We start from the raw sequence: 15,139 nt of genomic DNA, 5'->3' as shown, positions 1-15,139 counted from the left end.
CTTTGTCAACTTCAGGGTTCCACTTAGGTTCCCCCAGGTCCTCCTGTTTTTTTTTTGTTTGTTTGTTTGTTTGTTTGTGTTTTTGTTTTATTCCCACTCTCACCATCTGACTAACATACTTCCTGAAGCTTGGCTCGGCCCTCGACTTCCTCAGTGGGTTATCTAGAAGCTCACCCAGAGGAGTTTAAGCTAGAGTCTTCTACATATGGAAGGCTAGCCTTGAACTCATAATCCTGCCTGGGCCTCTGCTGGTATTACAGGCATGTACTGCCATACCCAGCTGCCTGCCAGCATTACACATTGCCAGCCTGGACGTGATGCCCCCCACCTCTGTTCTTGCTCTCCCAGGTGCACATGCCCAGACTTTAGGGAAACTGGTTAATTCTGGTTCTCCCAGCAAATATAGAGTTGTTCTTTTGCGGGCCCTTGCTCAAGCTCTTTCTCCTGCCAGCACACTTCTCCCATCCCCAGCTCTGGTTTCTCCCTCTGTTGAATGCCACCCATCTTTCAAGGCTTCTTTTTTATGGGGTTGGGGGCGTGGGAGACTGTTGAGAGTAGGTCTCACTCGATCGTCCTGGTTGGCCTAAAACTCTTGGCAATTCTCCTACCCCAGACTCCCAAGAGCTGGGATTACAGAATAGGCTCCGAAGTTCACGTTTTAAGCTTTAATCATTGTGCCTAAGAGATTCATAAAAAAAAAAAAAAAAAAAAAAGTTTCTAACCTGTAAGCCTCTTGCCCAAGGACAGCTGCTTTGTGAAATGCTGAAGGCTATTGCTTATGGAAAATTATAAACCACATTTTCACTTCCATAAGCAAATTTGTTTGACTCAACTGTACCACGTGTGCTTGACCACATGTAGGCGGGACGTATGTAGGCAGAAGACAGATCAGACTATATGTCTGCCCCTGATTGGATGTAGGCAGGAAATCTGTCAGGAGACATGCCTGCCCCTGATTGGACCTGGTGGGAAATGTGGTAGCCTGTGGGTGTGTGTCTGTAAGCTTCTGCAAAATGTGATTGGTGGCCATTTTCTGGGAGCCCCGGAACGGTCCTGGCCAGAGCGTGTCATCCAGGCCAGCATATACTTAAAGCCTGCGTCAAATTCGGCTCAAAAATTATGGTAGTGGTTTTCTTCTAGATCGGTGGGTTTAACAGCACTACACCAGCTCTCCACGCCTCTTTCCATAGTCTCCAAATGTTCCTGTATTTTTTGCTTCTGGAACATTTTCTTTGTAACTTCCAGAAGTGCTTGCCTTTGCCACTCGCCACTGTTTCTTACCCAGAGGATTTCTATTTGCCAGTGGCTCTTAAGTGTTTTCAGAAAGTGAGTTGCGACAGTGTGTTTCAGGAAGCAGCCCTTGTGCCTTCAGCTGCAGACTGAACTTCCCACACGCTGGCTATCACCAGGCCAGGCAGTGGGACTGGTGATTCGTGTTCTGTGAACATTCTTGAAGCCTTGCTTGCTGACCACCTGAGCTGTGTGAGGCCAGTCTGGCTGCTTTGCATATGCTCTAGGGGCTTCCTAGCCAGTTGGTTCTTCTGGAATATTCCATGAGGTCTCATTTCTGCAAAACCCACCTCACCCTGACCACACTGGGGAGGCCAGGCAGGTACTTGAAAGAGAATTCAGTTCTGAGTAGGACTCTCTACGGGCTGATGAGGCCCAAAGCGTTGTGACCAGGGAAGTGGCATAGCTGGTAAAACTGTCTGGGGACACTTGCTGACACAGTTCTCCCGTTTTGTAAGCAGAGGCCCAGAGCGATCAAGGAAGTGCATCTGGGGTCACACAATGGAGTGTCAGAAACTCAGATCCAACTTTTCAGGAGGCCACATTGGAGGTCTTTGTTCTTACCCTCCCTCTCAGTTGAGGCAAGACCCAGGTTGCTGGGTAGTGTTGGGAGTCTGAGAAGCATGTACCCCTGCGAACAGACTGCAGACATGTGTAAGAGGAGCAAAGGGAAAAGAAACAGCTGTGAATATTCCTAAGCAAACTGACCATCTGACCTCAAGGACCAAGAGAAAAGTTCCATCCACGGCGAGAAGAAAACAACAACAATAACAACAAACCCAAACAACAACAAAACTGCTAATTTTTTTCAAATCACCTCTCATAGTTGAAAAATGGTCAGTTTCTAAACAAGTTCTTTGTCATGGTTACCTTGATGGTTACTCAAAGCTTTTTTGGGTTGGGGGAGGAAAGCACACTCCTGTAATCCCAGCATCCAGGAAGCTGAGATAGGAGGACCAAAAGTCCTAAGCCCAGCCTAACCTGTAGAGTAAAACTGTGCCAATAAATAAATAAATTTCTCATTATTTTTCTTTTCTTAAAATAGAACTTTTATTACCGTTAAACATTGTCTTAGTTAGGGTTTTTATTGCTGTGATGAGACACCATGACCAAAAGCAAGTTGGGGAGGAAACGGTTTATTTGGCTCACACTTCCATGGCAGTCCATGAGAGAAGGAAGTCAGGACAGGAACTCAAACAGGGCAGGAGCCTGAAGGCAGGAGCTGATGCAGAGGCCATGGAGGGGTGTGGCTTACTGGCTTGCTCTCTCTGGCTTGCTCAGCCTGCTGTCTTATAGAACCCAGGACCACCAGCCCAGGGATGGCCCCACCCAGAATATGCCGGCCCCTCCCCCATCAATCACTAATTAAGAAAATGCCCTACAGTCAGATCTTAATAGAGACATTTCCTTAGTTGAGACTCCCTCCTTTCAGATGACTCTAGCTTGTGTCAAGTTGATGTGAAACTAGCCAGTACAAACATATTTAACATTAAAAAAATTTGTTTAAATACCCAAAGCTAAAGCATTCTGTAATCTCAAGCTAAGCACTCTGTGGGGGCTGAAGGCAGAAAGCATTTGCCAGGAAATTGCTATCATGGAGTTCCTGAGGAGCCAACACCGCCTAGTGGAGGCCGTGCTTTCTATAGAGCTGGAAACTGGACACACGGTTCCCAGGCCGCAGAGCAGTGACACCTGCTAAGCACTGCCACACTCTTGTTCAGCAAACCCTGATGTAACCAGAGAACAGTGAGGGGTCTATGAGAGCCTCACAGCTTGAAGCCCTTGCTTCTGAGGGAGAAGACGTCAAGAAGGGGACAGCTCCTTGGAGAATGACAAAACTCAAGGATGCTCTAGCATGGTACTTTCCTCAGCATTAGAAGAGCAGGCCCAGCCACACCACCAAACAACTGGACTTTCTGCCTGTCTGTCAACAGAGAAGAGCCCACTGCATTTTGTATTTGGTGTCTCAACACTTGTTCCCGTGTCTTACTCTCAATGCACGCTCCTGTTTGCTATACTCATACAGGCTAGCTGCCACCTGCAGCAGTCCTGTCACATTCCCTTCAGCTAGGTATAAGTTCTTTTACCGCCTGCCCAGCTCCCACAACAACCCGATCTCATCTTCACTCACTTGGCCATCTGTCAACCTGCCCTCCTTCATCTGGGGTAGTGGATCCCTCCAGCTCCGGGCTGTGGAGAACATGCTTCTTGCCATCTTCACACCCTCTCTGCCTCCCCACTTTAAAATCTGTGCATTCCATCCTTCCACCACCACAGCGCAACACTCACTAGATTCCTCGAATCTTTCGTCTTCTCATCTGTCTTTCTCAACACTCCCACCATCCAGGCCCCTCCTGCTTCGCTGCTCTTTGCTTGTTTGTTTGTTGTTGTTGTTTTCCTTCCTGAGTTATAGGCGGGGTATGGCAGTGAAGCCCGCAGTGCCCAGGCTTAGTCAGGGTTTCCATTGCTGTGACAAACACCAGGACCAGAAGCAAGTTGGGGAGAAAAAGGGTTTATTTCATCTTACAGCTCACAGGAATCGTGACGGGGGGGGGGGGGGGCACACGGTCAGGGCAGGAACTGAAGCAGAAGCCACAGAGGAAATACTTCTTACTGGCTTGCTCCCCGCAGTTTGCTCGGCCTGCTTTCTTATACAACCCCGGACCTGCCCAGGGGAGGCACTGCACCCAGATGGGCTAGGCCCTCCCACATCAGTCACTACAAGCCAATCAGAGTGAGGCGTTTTGTCAATCGAGGTTTCTTCTGCTTAGATGGCCTTAGCTTGTATCAAATTGACAAAACAAAACCAAACCTCCCAAACAACAAAGAAACTAGCCGGCAATAGACCCTAGGCACAACCTGCGGAAATTAAGCCTGTTTTTCAATTCATGGATCACTGTGCAGTGGTGGGTCTGAAAATCATTTGGTAGATTGCAACCAACCTTAGAGAGAAGCAGAATAGAGACTGGGTCAGGTAGCATAGTTGGTAAAGTGTTGGTATCTATAAAGCCGCAGATTTGATCCCTAGCACCAGAGAAAACAGGCCTGTTGGCACGTGCCTGGAATCCCAGTGCTCTGGAGTAGAGGCAGGAGGATCAAAAATTCGAAGCTATTTTGGCTACAGAGCAAGTTCAAGGCCAGCTGGGGCAACATGAGCCTCCACCAGAAGAAATGAAGGAGAGGGGCGAGGAGAGAGAAGTGGAACAGAGAATCCTGGAGGGCACCCCCTAGGGTGAGAAGTACTATTTTGTGGTGCTTCCCTGCCGTTGTTGAGAAACATGCTTTACCATGCAGGCTCAGAGGACCCTGTGGTCATCAGAGGTCAGCACAGGTCCTCGGGTGTGGGCTCCCGCTCTCCTGTCCTGGGAAATGAGACAAGTTTGGGGATGGCTTCAGGGATGGTCTGGAGAGACTGTCAAGATGCACACCCAGAGCTGGGGCTCAATAAAGACTGAAGTTTAATACTTGATCATCAAGACAAATAAAACCTTTTTAAAAAAAGAGACAGAATTTTCCAGAGACTTTCCCATGCAACTTCAAGGCCCAGAAAGTGTGTCAGGTGGGGCTCAGCCAGCTTGGAAACACCATCTTCCGCAGAGGGACCGGCAGGTGTGATGACGGAATATACAGCAGAACATGAAGCCTCTGTCTCCAGCTGGAGAGGACAGGTTCCAGCTCCACCCCCAAGCCCTCAGCTTCAGGCAGGAGCCGCCACACCAGGCATCACTGGCAGTAAAAGGTGAGAACGTTCTCTTGGTTGCCTCGAATGAGGACGACGGGAGGTCTGAGGTCCTGGGACAGGGTCTCCAGCCAGGCCATGTACAGTGAACTGGGGCACTTTCCCTTCCTTCCGATGGGCAGAGTACTGTAGGAGGAAGAATGGCAGCAGAGGAATTGCACAGGGCTTCCGACACAGCCCAGCCCAGGGCTTGTTTTCTGAACAGTACATCAGTTTGCTGCTTGTTTGCCACTCCTTTCCACTCACTTTAAGACCTCCCGACCGCCAGGTGCAGTGGCACACACTTTTAATCCCAGTGACCAGGGAGGCAGAGGCGGGTGGATAGTTGTGAATTCAAGGCCAGCGTGGTCTGCAAAGCAAGTCCTGAACAGCCAAGGCTACACAGAGAAACCCTGTCTCAAAAAAAACCAAACCTCCCTGTCTTTTACAGTTCCTCAAAGAATATCTTCAGCCACAAAGTATTTCTTAGCAGACCCGTGGCCTGCACATTCCCTCATGATCCAGTCCTCTCCGACTCTTCTAACCTCTCTTAACCCTGCTTACCCTGAACAGACACGGTGGTAAATGCCGAGCTCGTTCCTGACACATGGTAAGCCACCACACCCAGCTCTAGGTGGCTCCTTGGAATCATCTAGGTTTCTGATTGAGGGCAGCTCCCCTGATTCACCACACCTTTCCATCCAATCCCCATTTTACTGTTTTCATAGCCCTGCACAATCTTAAAGGCATCTTTAGTCTTGTCTATTTGTTGTCTGTCTCCCACATTGGAATATGCGTCCATCCCCCTGGAGGCTGAGTTTATCCTTTCCTCTGCCCTCTGTGCCTAAATACACTCTGAGACAGACAGGTCCAAAGCATGTTTGCTGAGTGGGAGAGGTCACTCCACCAGCTCACTTAGCACCAGGTAAAGCTTGCCTTTCCAGCCGCACACCTTCCCTAAAGCCACCGAGCAATGTGCTCACGTGATGTGGCTGCGTGTCCTTGTCCTGCCCTCTGGCCCATGGAGGATGTCAGGGTAGACTTGAGCATGGCTTCTCAAGGCTCACTGTCCCAACTGCACACCACCACGCAAATAACAGGATATCCTAGAGTGCTGTTCAGTCATGTTTGGCGATTGAGAAAGTGACTTTCTGCCGGGCACAGTGGCACATGCCTGTAGTCACAGCACTCAGGGAGGCAGAGGCAGGTGGGTCGATATGAGTTCAAGGCCAGCCTGCTCTATGACATGGGTCCAGGACATTCAATGCTACACAGAGAAACCCTGTCTCACAAAACACCCCCAAAATCGACTTTTCTATCATGGTAAGAATTCTAAAAATGCACCAGGACCACGTACCAGTGCTTAGGGCTCAGCTTCTGGGAAATACAGCATCCCACAGAACCAGCTATGGTGCATGAAGCTGGGACCCTAGAGCTTACCTGGCCACACCCTTCATGATCCCTCCACAGGCACTGACACAGACCAGCAGTACACAGCGTCCCAACAGAGCAGCCAGGCAGGCACTGGCACAGAATCTGACCCCGTACAAGTTCCCTGGGGTGCTGGTATTGCCATGTCCCCAGCTTCGTAGCTTTGGCAAAGTGCCTGGCTGGTGCTGAGCCTCAGAGTTCTGTAAAGTGACAGAGGTACTACCCTGGTTGGCTGTCTGTGGGTTCACACAAGGTACAGGCGGTAGAGATCGGTCTCAATCCAGGTTCCTAGATCTCTCTACCAGCTGCGTGTGCTTGCTGCCACCTCACCATGCCCGTTAAGAGCCGGCGGCCACTGAAATTCGGGGTCAGAACATCAGTGGGGCAGCCACTGCCCTATTTTTACAAAGTGAGGTCCCAAGGAGCAGAGAAGGAACAAGGATGTGTATGTCACTAAGCAACTGTCCTCTTCATTCAGAAGTGTTCAGTGATCTTCCTGGGAAAGGACACAGGAGAGGGGAAAGGGCGAGTTTAGATTTCACAGGCACTCCTGAGGCTGAGGACTCTGCCATCTGGGAAATGCTACATTATTTTGGGGAACCGAATTCACCAGCTTTAAAGGCCACAGGGCACAGGTGCCTGCTTGCTGCGAGCCAGGAACACCCACAGCTCCTGCAGCAAGCTGCAGCATGAGATTTCCTCCTTCAGTGGAGCCTGTGGCCCAGGCCCAGGGACAGTACCTTTAATGCACTCCAGCACTAGCCAATGACACGCTTACTCTTGCCAACAGGATATGCTCTCCTTAAACCACTGATCCTTAGAACAAAGCTGACAACAAAGCAACCTCTGTTTGAAATTGCAAGGCAATGTTTGGTGAACGCTAGATTCAGAAGTTAAGTCCCTGAACAGAACCAATGATCATACCGAGTGCCAGTCCACTCCCTGTCTGGAGGGTCCTGAGAAGGGGACCCAACTGCTATGACATTGTCCCTGCCTTAAGAAACACAACTTCGTTACAGCAAGGTCCATGCTTTCAGCAACCTCCTTAGCACATGTGCTGGTCACGAGGTCTCTTTGGCAATCTGGAGGGGATCCTTGTAGAGAAAAGGGGTACCTGGTCCCGAAGGGGACAGGCTCTTAACTGCTCAGAGGCTGTGGGGTGGGGATTGTTAGGGTTCCCGCCCAACACCTTGCAGCTGTAGCTACGCACACACATGGGTGGAGGTGGGGGGGCTGATTCACCAGATAAGCTACTGAGTAAGTAGACAGACAGAGCCAGTTTCTGCCCCAAACTGCCACTAGACTAGATGTCCACTGTACCTGGTCCCAGAGAGGATTGCTGCTTGGGTGTTAGAATGTCTGAGGACAAGGGTCCTGAGCCCCTTCTCAGCCCCCTTCTGGAAGAGACTGTGGGAATCCAAGTCTAATGAGGCGGACCTCCACTCCACCTTGAGAAATCTGGGCTGGCCTCCAGCTAGGAGGGTTGTGACGCATACCCAGGTGCGCTGTCCTCCCAGCGCAGCTGGCCCAGAAGCTGGAGCCCCACTGGGGAACACCTGGCTATGGTGGGTGTGTAGCTGTCACCTCCCAGGGTGACTGGACACACCACTGTTGCCCTCAGCTAATCCTGCCAAGATTAACTAGTGGGCTTTTGATTTTTCCTGGAGTTTGGGGAAAGAGAGGAGGGTGGAGGGGGGAGATGCCACTCAGGCAAAATTTCTCATCACAGGGGTCCCCACCCCACCCCTTGAGAGATGGATCCATTTTAATAGCAAATAAACGAGATCAGAGCGCTATGAAAGAGAATCTCGAAGCTGCTTCCGTGGCCATGAGGGAAACCAAGGCTAGAGAGACTTTCCTTCCTCACCAGGGCCACACAGTGAGTTAACAGCAGGTGGACGTTGCAAGTCTGTTTCTTTGGAGAGAGAGGCCCTAGGGAAGCTTGCAGCTTGTCCCAGCCATGCATCTGGAAAGGTCACACCTCGGGTTCCCCACTGGTTAGATGTCTTGGAGGCACCTCCACTGTCTTGACTCAGGCCACACCCTGGGCCCAACCTTTCCTAGGAACAGTCTCTGAAGGAGCAAACCCTTTTCCCTCGGCACTTTCTCAGCAGGAAAACACGAGCTCCTGCAGGCCCTGGGAGGTGCCCAGCAATGAGTGAGCAGGCCACCACAGAGGTGTGAAGTCACGCAGCACCCTAGGCTCAGAGGGTCCACACTGGGTTTAATGCCTCGGGGTCAAAGACTCCACTTCTTTTTTAATGCTTTAAGCCACACAGGAGGGCATTCCAAGACACCACTTGCTGGCTAGCTGAGAGCTGAATACAGGAATCCAGGCCTTGAGGCATATATAAGCTCTAGTGTCTGTCCTCTGGGTGGCCCAGAGAAGGACTGGAAGCTGCTCCATGCTTTGATGCTAATAGTTCGGAGATCCTGACCACCACTCTACACAGGACCACATGAACTAGTAAGGATCCTGCATGTCTTTCTGCCCTTGTAACTCACGGGAATAAAGCCAGCCATTTGCTGTGGTCTAAGTATATACGTCCAGGGCCAGCTAAAATTCAGCTTCCCTCTGTGCTAGGGGCTGATGGGAAATAGGTTTAAGGGCCTTGAGAGGTGATAAGGCCAAAAGGTTAGCACCCTCTTTACAAAATGGCCCCACCATGTTACAAGTGACAAGGGGTCTCCCAGTGACAGGTGAATCTCATCTACGGCCAGAAGGCTGTCTTTACCAGACACCAAATTTGCTGACATCTTTATATTAGACAGCACACACACACACACACACACACACACACACACACACACACACACACCCCGCGCCCTGTCCTCCAGAACTCTGAGATATGAGTTCCTGTTGCTCATAAGAGACCCAGGGTGCACTAGTTTGTCACAGTTCTGAGTAAACTAAACACATGATTGAGTAGTGCCCAGAAGTATAGCTTGAAAACTGTCCAAGAAGACACAGTCTGGCCTGGGCCATACCTCAGCAGATTTCCCATCAGTCTAACCTTTAGCTGCTGAGAAAACTCCTTTGGTAAAAATAAAAGCACCAGTGCTTTCCACACAGAGTAACCGGCCGCCGCCATCTGAACCCCTATGAGTCTGTAGACAGGACTGAAGGGGTAGACCCCTCTGGGATCAGGGTTCTGACGGTGCACTGTCCTCAGGCTTCAAAATGCCAGTCTTCTCAAAGGGCCACTTACATTGCTTGACAGGAACAATGCTACCCACCCCCGTCCTGAATGTGTGAAGTAGAGACCCCATTTCCTCTTGTGACCCTCAAGGCAGTCTCTTTTTGTGAATCCAACGTCAGATATGGCCTATGGAGGCTAGGTGGTATCCAGGTTGGAAACAGACCATCCTTGAGTGCCTTTGAATTCTAAACCCAGTATGGTACTAAGTTTTAGGCCTCTCTACAAAAACAAACAACCAAACAAAAACAACCAGCCTTTGATACTTACTACTTAGTTAGTTTTTGGTCAGTTTGCTACAAGGTAGAATCAGTTCTTTTGTTTGTTTGTTTGTTTGTTTGTTTGTTTGTTTCAAGACAGGGTTTCTCTGAGTAGCCTTGGCTGTCCTGGACTCACTTTGTAGATCAGGCTGGCCTCAAATTCACAGAGATCCACTGCCTCTGCCTCCCAGAGTGCTTGTGTTACAGGTGGGTGTCAATGTGCCCAGCTTAGAATCAGTTTTGGTTTTTGATTTTCAAGACAGGGTTTCTCTGTGTAGCCCTGGATGTCCTGGAAATCACTTTGTAGACCAGGCTGTCCTTGGAACTCAGAGATCTGTCTGCCTCTGCCTCCCAAGTGCTGGGATTAAAGGCGTGCGCCACCACTGCCCAGCAATAGTCAGTTTTTCAGGTGACCACAATTGAGAAAACGTCTTCCTCAGATTGGCCTGTGCGCAAGCCTGTGGAGCATTTCTTTGGTTGATAATTGACGTGGGAGGGCCTAGGCCATGTGGGCAATGATGTCCCTGGGCCAGTGGTCATAGGTGCTATAAGAAAGCAGAGCGAGCCAGCCATGAAGAGCAACCCAGTAAGCAGCATCCTCCCTGGCTTCTGCATCACCTCCTGCCTCCAGGTTCCTGCTATAAGTTCCTGCTCTGACAACCCTGGATGACAGACAACAAGTTGAAATAAACTTTTTCCTCCCCAACTTGCCTTCGGTTGTGGTGTTTACCACACCACCAGAAACCCTATTGTACTGCTCGTGTCAGCAGACATTGGCTTCCTTTCTAGCGAAGATAACACTTTGCAGGTCTGACAAGGTGTTTAGACTCACACACACTTAAAAGGAGGATGCTAAATGCACACGCGCCCGCGCGCGCACACACACACACACACACACACACACACACATCACCTGTCCGTGACAGTGACCATCCTATTATCAAGGAAGTCTGCCTCTGGCCTTCCTCCTTGCCACCACCTCAGGATTTTAAGAAAAAGATCCCCTGTGCTCTACATTGGAACATGCCTTGAGAAGAAGGCCACTTCTTGACATGTTCCCTGTTGCTGACTGCCAAGGAGGCAGAGGTGGAAGGATTCCTGGTTTGAGTCCCATCTGGGGCTTCATAGCAAGCTCCAATGTTAGGCCAGGGGTTTAAGTTCTCCTGTACGAGAAGCTCTGAAAATGAAATGTCCTGCCTGAGCGAGCGAGAGCTTGGCTCCCAGCAAGCATGAAAAAGGTCCTAACAAAATCCACGTGTTATCCTAAGCTACAGATGTGGAGGTCTTGGCTGAGCATGCTCTAGTCACTGACCACATGGAGACCCCCTCCTTGTTCCTGTCTACTTGCTCTGCCCTGGCTAACATCGAGGGCAGCATGGAAGCGGGTTTAGGTCCAGGGGGAACAGAACAGCCGGAGCAGCCTCTGTTCCTGTTGTCCAGGTTAGACACTCAAATCATTAGGCAAATAGGCAACGAGGGCTGGGCAGTTTCCAAACTAGGGGACACACTGGCTTCTGGGCTGAGCTGCCTCCTCATGCCAAGACTGTTTGGCAGGAAAGGGAGTAAACAAGGAAGGGGCAGCAAGGAAGATCAACAATGTCCGGACCACGTGAGGCCTGTGACCTGCCAGCTGACACTCAGGCCAGGGACCAGAGGCAGACATTGGACTGGCCGCGTTTTATTGAGAATCTACCAGGCTGAGTCGGCAGCATTGTGGACCCCTTTGAGCAGCTATGGTCATCTCACTAGGCCACTTTCCCCCATCCCCCTGACCCCACCAGCCAAACCCTGACTTACAGGATGATCAGTGCAGCATCCCGAGAGTAGTCCAGGAGAATCTCATTCAGCCTCACCTGCCGGAGGGACTGGGGCCAGGGAAAGAGCCAAGGTCACTTCCTACCTTCTCAACAGCGCCCACCCCAGTTCAACTGGATGCGGAGTTGCTCCCCTAAGTAATTCCTGACTTCCCAGCCCCAGGAATAAAAAGACCCTTGTGGGAATTAAGCACCAAATGTACTTCTTTGTTTGTTCATTTGTTGCTTTGTTTTCCCCTTGCCTGGCTTTATTGACATGACCAGCACAGCATCATAATGGGAAGAAAGCTCTTAACTAGGCTGAAACATGAGCCCCAGGACTTCATGGTAGAGAGCCTGGGCAATGTACAGTGCCTACCTGAGCTCCACCGTGCCCCTCCGCAAAATGGGTGTGATAATGTTCTCCTCCGGGGTTGTGGAAGAATTCAAATGAGCTAACTCACAGAGCTCAGTGCCAGGTAAAGGGAGGGCTTGGCACTGAAGGCCTTCTGTATAAAAGCCTGGGGGACTCAGAGCAGGGGTTGGCTCTGGCTGCCTCCCCAGTGGCAGACTTTGAGAAGACTTTCTTCAGACACCCTGCTTAATCAGTACTTTCTGAAGAGCCAGCTGCTGCCTGGCTCTTTCCCTGGCTGGGAAAATCTCCAAAGTCCCATGGTGTGTGGAGCTGGCTAAGGGAAATGCCTTAATCTAAGGCTGTCTCTGAGTCCCTCAGAAATGAGGTCAACTCCTGGGACCTCAGGGTGGTGGATGGATATTCAATGTTGGGAAAGGAACTCAAGGCAAGTGCATTTACCCATTCTGGAACTCTCACTGTCTCACTGTCGACATCTTGGCTGCCCAGTTCTTGGTTGTGAGGGCTGCCCTGTGCCTTGTAGGACCTTTAGCAGTGCCCCTGGTCTCTATGGAATATGTGACAGCTGTAACACACATCCCCGGAGTTGTGACCTCCAAAAATATCTTAGTTGACAAATGTCGCACCGTGGGGAGGGTAGCAAATGGCCCCCAGTTCAGGGCTACTGATGTGGAGTACTGAGAGGAGAAATGAGGTCTGCCCTTGGGTGCCTGGCCCTCCCATTTTTATTCACTCCACTTAAAACTGCCACTGCAGCTAATGTCAAAAGAGCCTCCTGCCTGCCATACACACAGCTCTGGAAGAAGGTCTCCAGCCCACTGATGGCCAGCATCAGCTACACAGTGGTGGAGTGGGGGGGGGGGGTCCCCACCAAGGACGGAATGGGGCTCTGCCATCTCATGTGGCCCAAGGACATCTCAGATATTGGGAAGGGAAAGCAGCATGGGTCCAAGTGGAGATTCCAAAAGCTCAGGATAGGAACACATGCTGGACCCCCATACCCTGGTGAGCCCCTTCCCTCTCTTGCACCTTAATTCTGTTCTTGTTAATCTCCTCATCTGAGATCTTCCAGGGACAGTCCCTCCTCATCTCAGCAACAGTAGCCTCATCTTTGAAGCCGTCATTGAGGCGGAAGGGTGCAATCATGTCCTCAAAACGCTTGGTGCTAGGAAGGAAAATACACAAGGCTGGGTGACATGGCCTTATTCCCAGGGGAGCCAGAGATTTGGAGGAAGCCCAAGGGGTACCTAGGGATACTATCCACAGGAACATACTATTCAGACAGAATTCATTCAACTTTGCCATTTTTATGAAATGGCTCACATGTGATGTCAGCCCTTGACACTTACGTCTGAAATTCAGCAAATGTCCACACACTGTCCACTGACCTGGACCCTCCCCTCCTGACCCCACTCAGGAAGCAGCAATAAGTGCAGCTACCCCTCCTTTGCAAGACAGACTGGACCCCATTCTCACTGAACTCCTGGTCAGCTGGGTGATAACAAGCAAATGAAACATAAATAAGCAAGTGTTTAGGAAGCTATACCCTGAGTCCCGAAACAGGGAATAATAGGTGGGGAAGGCCTCTCTGCTAGCTGATGGAAGTGTGACCTTCTGAGGCACAAGGTGGAAGGTGCTGGGTGGAGAAACAGTTGAATGTGCAAAGGTCCTGAGGCACAGTGTGTCTGGCCCATGTGAAACGCACAGGAGCCAGCGGGGCTAGAAGAAGGGAATAGCTAGCAAAGGAGTCTACAAGGCCAATGCCGGCCCTTCTGTCTAGAACGCCCAACACAGAACTCACTGCTCGGCCTGGGGCTTCTGGTTGATGTCAGGAAGGACGTGAACTTCGTGAAATCCCAGTCTGAACTTGCTCAACAGAGAAATGATCCTGGAAGACAGATACAAAATCTGTATCCACTCATTCTGATGTTTATTAGGTACCTGCTGCATGCATAGCAATGAACGGAACAGATGTGGCTAACGCAGGGGTCCAGGGAGCCAGAGAGTGAGAAATAGGGGCAGGGTAAAGGAGAGAGTGGCAAGCAATATGGAAAAATATTTGAAGAATTTCCCAAGTGTCTGCTGGCCGACTCTGAGCCAGTGCTAGCTGGCCCCAGTGGGGCCTGGGGTGCTGCCAGGCCTGGGAAGGTAGAAGGAAGGGGGAGATGAAGACGAGGCTGAAGGGGGGCGGTACAAAGGCAACGACACACAGAGCTAAGAAGAAAAGTGGGGGCTGCTGCTAGATGGCACCTCTGGCATCTAATGGAGAAGCCCACTGTGGTCTGTGCAGTCACAAAGGCCTCGCAGGGAAAGCAGCCATCTGGATGGCTAGTGCATGAAGGAGACGGTTGCTGTTAACCCAAGGAACTGAGACAAGGCAATGTCCACGCTGGAATCACCCAAGAAGCTTGCAGAACACACCTGTGGGCCCCCAGCCCAGGGCTGGGTCAGAACCCCTAGGCAAAGCATGGACTGGATGACGTCACCGGGATGGGCTGTGCCCACCAAGCTGAGGCCTACTGGGCTCACTGGAGGAGGAAGTCAGTGAGCATAGGTAGGGGATGAAAAAAATGGGATGGCATGAGGGATGCTGGGAAGGGGTGCCTAATGGCCCAGGCTGGGCCCCACACCCAGGCTCCTGCTAGGTCTTGAACTTAGGGGTGGGACTTTAATTTTTTTTTTCTAAGATTTAGTTTTTATTTACAAGCATGTGTGTCTTTCTGTGTGTGCATGCTGTGTGTGTAGGGGTGTGCAGAAAGGCTAAAAAATGTCAGAACCCCTGAAGCTAAAGCTCTAAACAGTGCAGGCCGCCCAGTGTGGGTGCTGGAACTCCAACTTGTGATACGGCATAAAAGCGGCAAGTGCTATGAATTGCTGGACCATCTCTCCAGCCCCCTCAGCCCTTTATTCCTTTGTTTTGTTTGTTGGCTTTGTTGTTGTTTTATGTTTTGTTTTGCAAGATGGGGTTTTTCTGTGTAGCCTTGACTGTCCTGAAAATAGCTCTGTAGACCAGGCTGGCCTTGAACTCACAGAGATCTGCCTGCCTCTGCTTCCTGAGTGCTGGGACTAAAGATGTA

General features: G+C 50.6%; 1 protein-coding gene across 3 annotated transcripts in view; it reads right to left on the bottom strand.

The window, feature by feature from the left end:
• Positions 1 to 3,796: 3,796 nt before the first annotated feature.
• The window catches only part of Slc12a3 (solute carrier family 12 member 3), a 35,716-nt gene continuing 24,373 nt past the window's right edge, over positions 3,797 to 15,139 (bottom strand). For all 3 annotated transcript variants that reach the window (XM_055621126.1, XM_055621127.1, XM_055621129.1), the window contains 4 exons: positions 13,864 to 13,950; positions 13,092 to 13,227; positions 11,694 to 11,761; positions 3,797 to 5,155 (listed from right to left, as the gene is read on the bottom strand). In XM_055621126.1, coding sequence (XP_055477101.1) covers positions 5,014 to 5,155; positions 11,694 to 11,761; positions 13,092 to 13,227; positions 13,864 to 13,950 — 433 coding nt within the window. In that variant the 3' untranslated portion in view covers positions 3,797 to 5,013. The remainder of the gene's footprint in view (positions 5,156 to 11,693; positions 11,762 to 13,091; positions 13,228 to 13,863; positions 13,951 to 15,139) is intronic.

The sequence above is a fragment of the Psammomys obesus genome, unplaced genomic scaffold, assembly GCF_907164565.1.
Source record: "Psammomys obesus unplaced genomic scaffold, mPsaObe1.curated_primary_1811, whole genome shotgun sequence".
NCBI lineage: Eukaryota > Metazoa > Chordata > Mammalia > Rodentia > Muridae > Psammomys > Psammomys obesus.
This window is presented reverse-complemented; position numbering and strand designations above follow the sequence as displayed.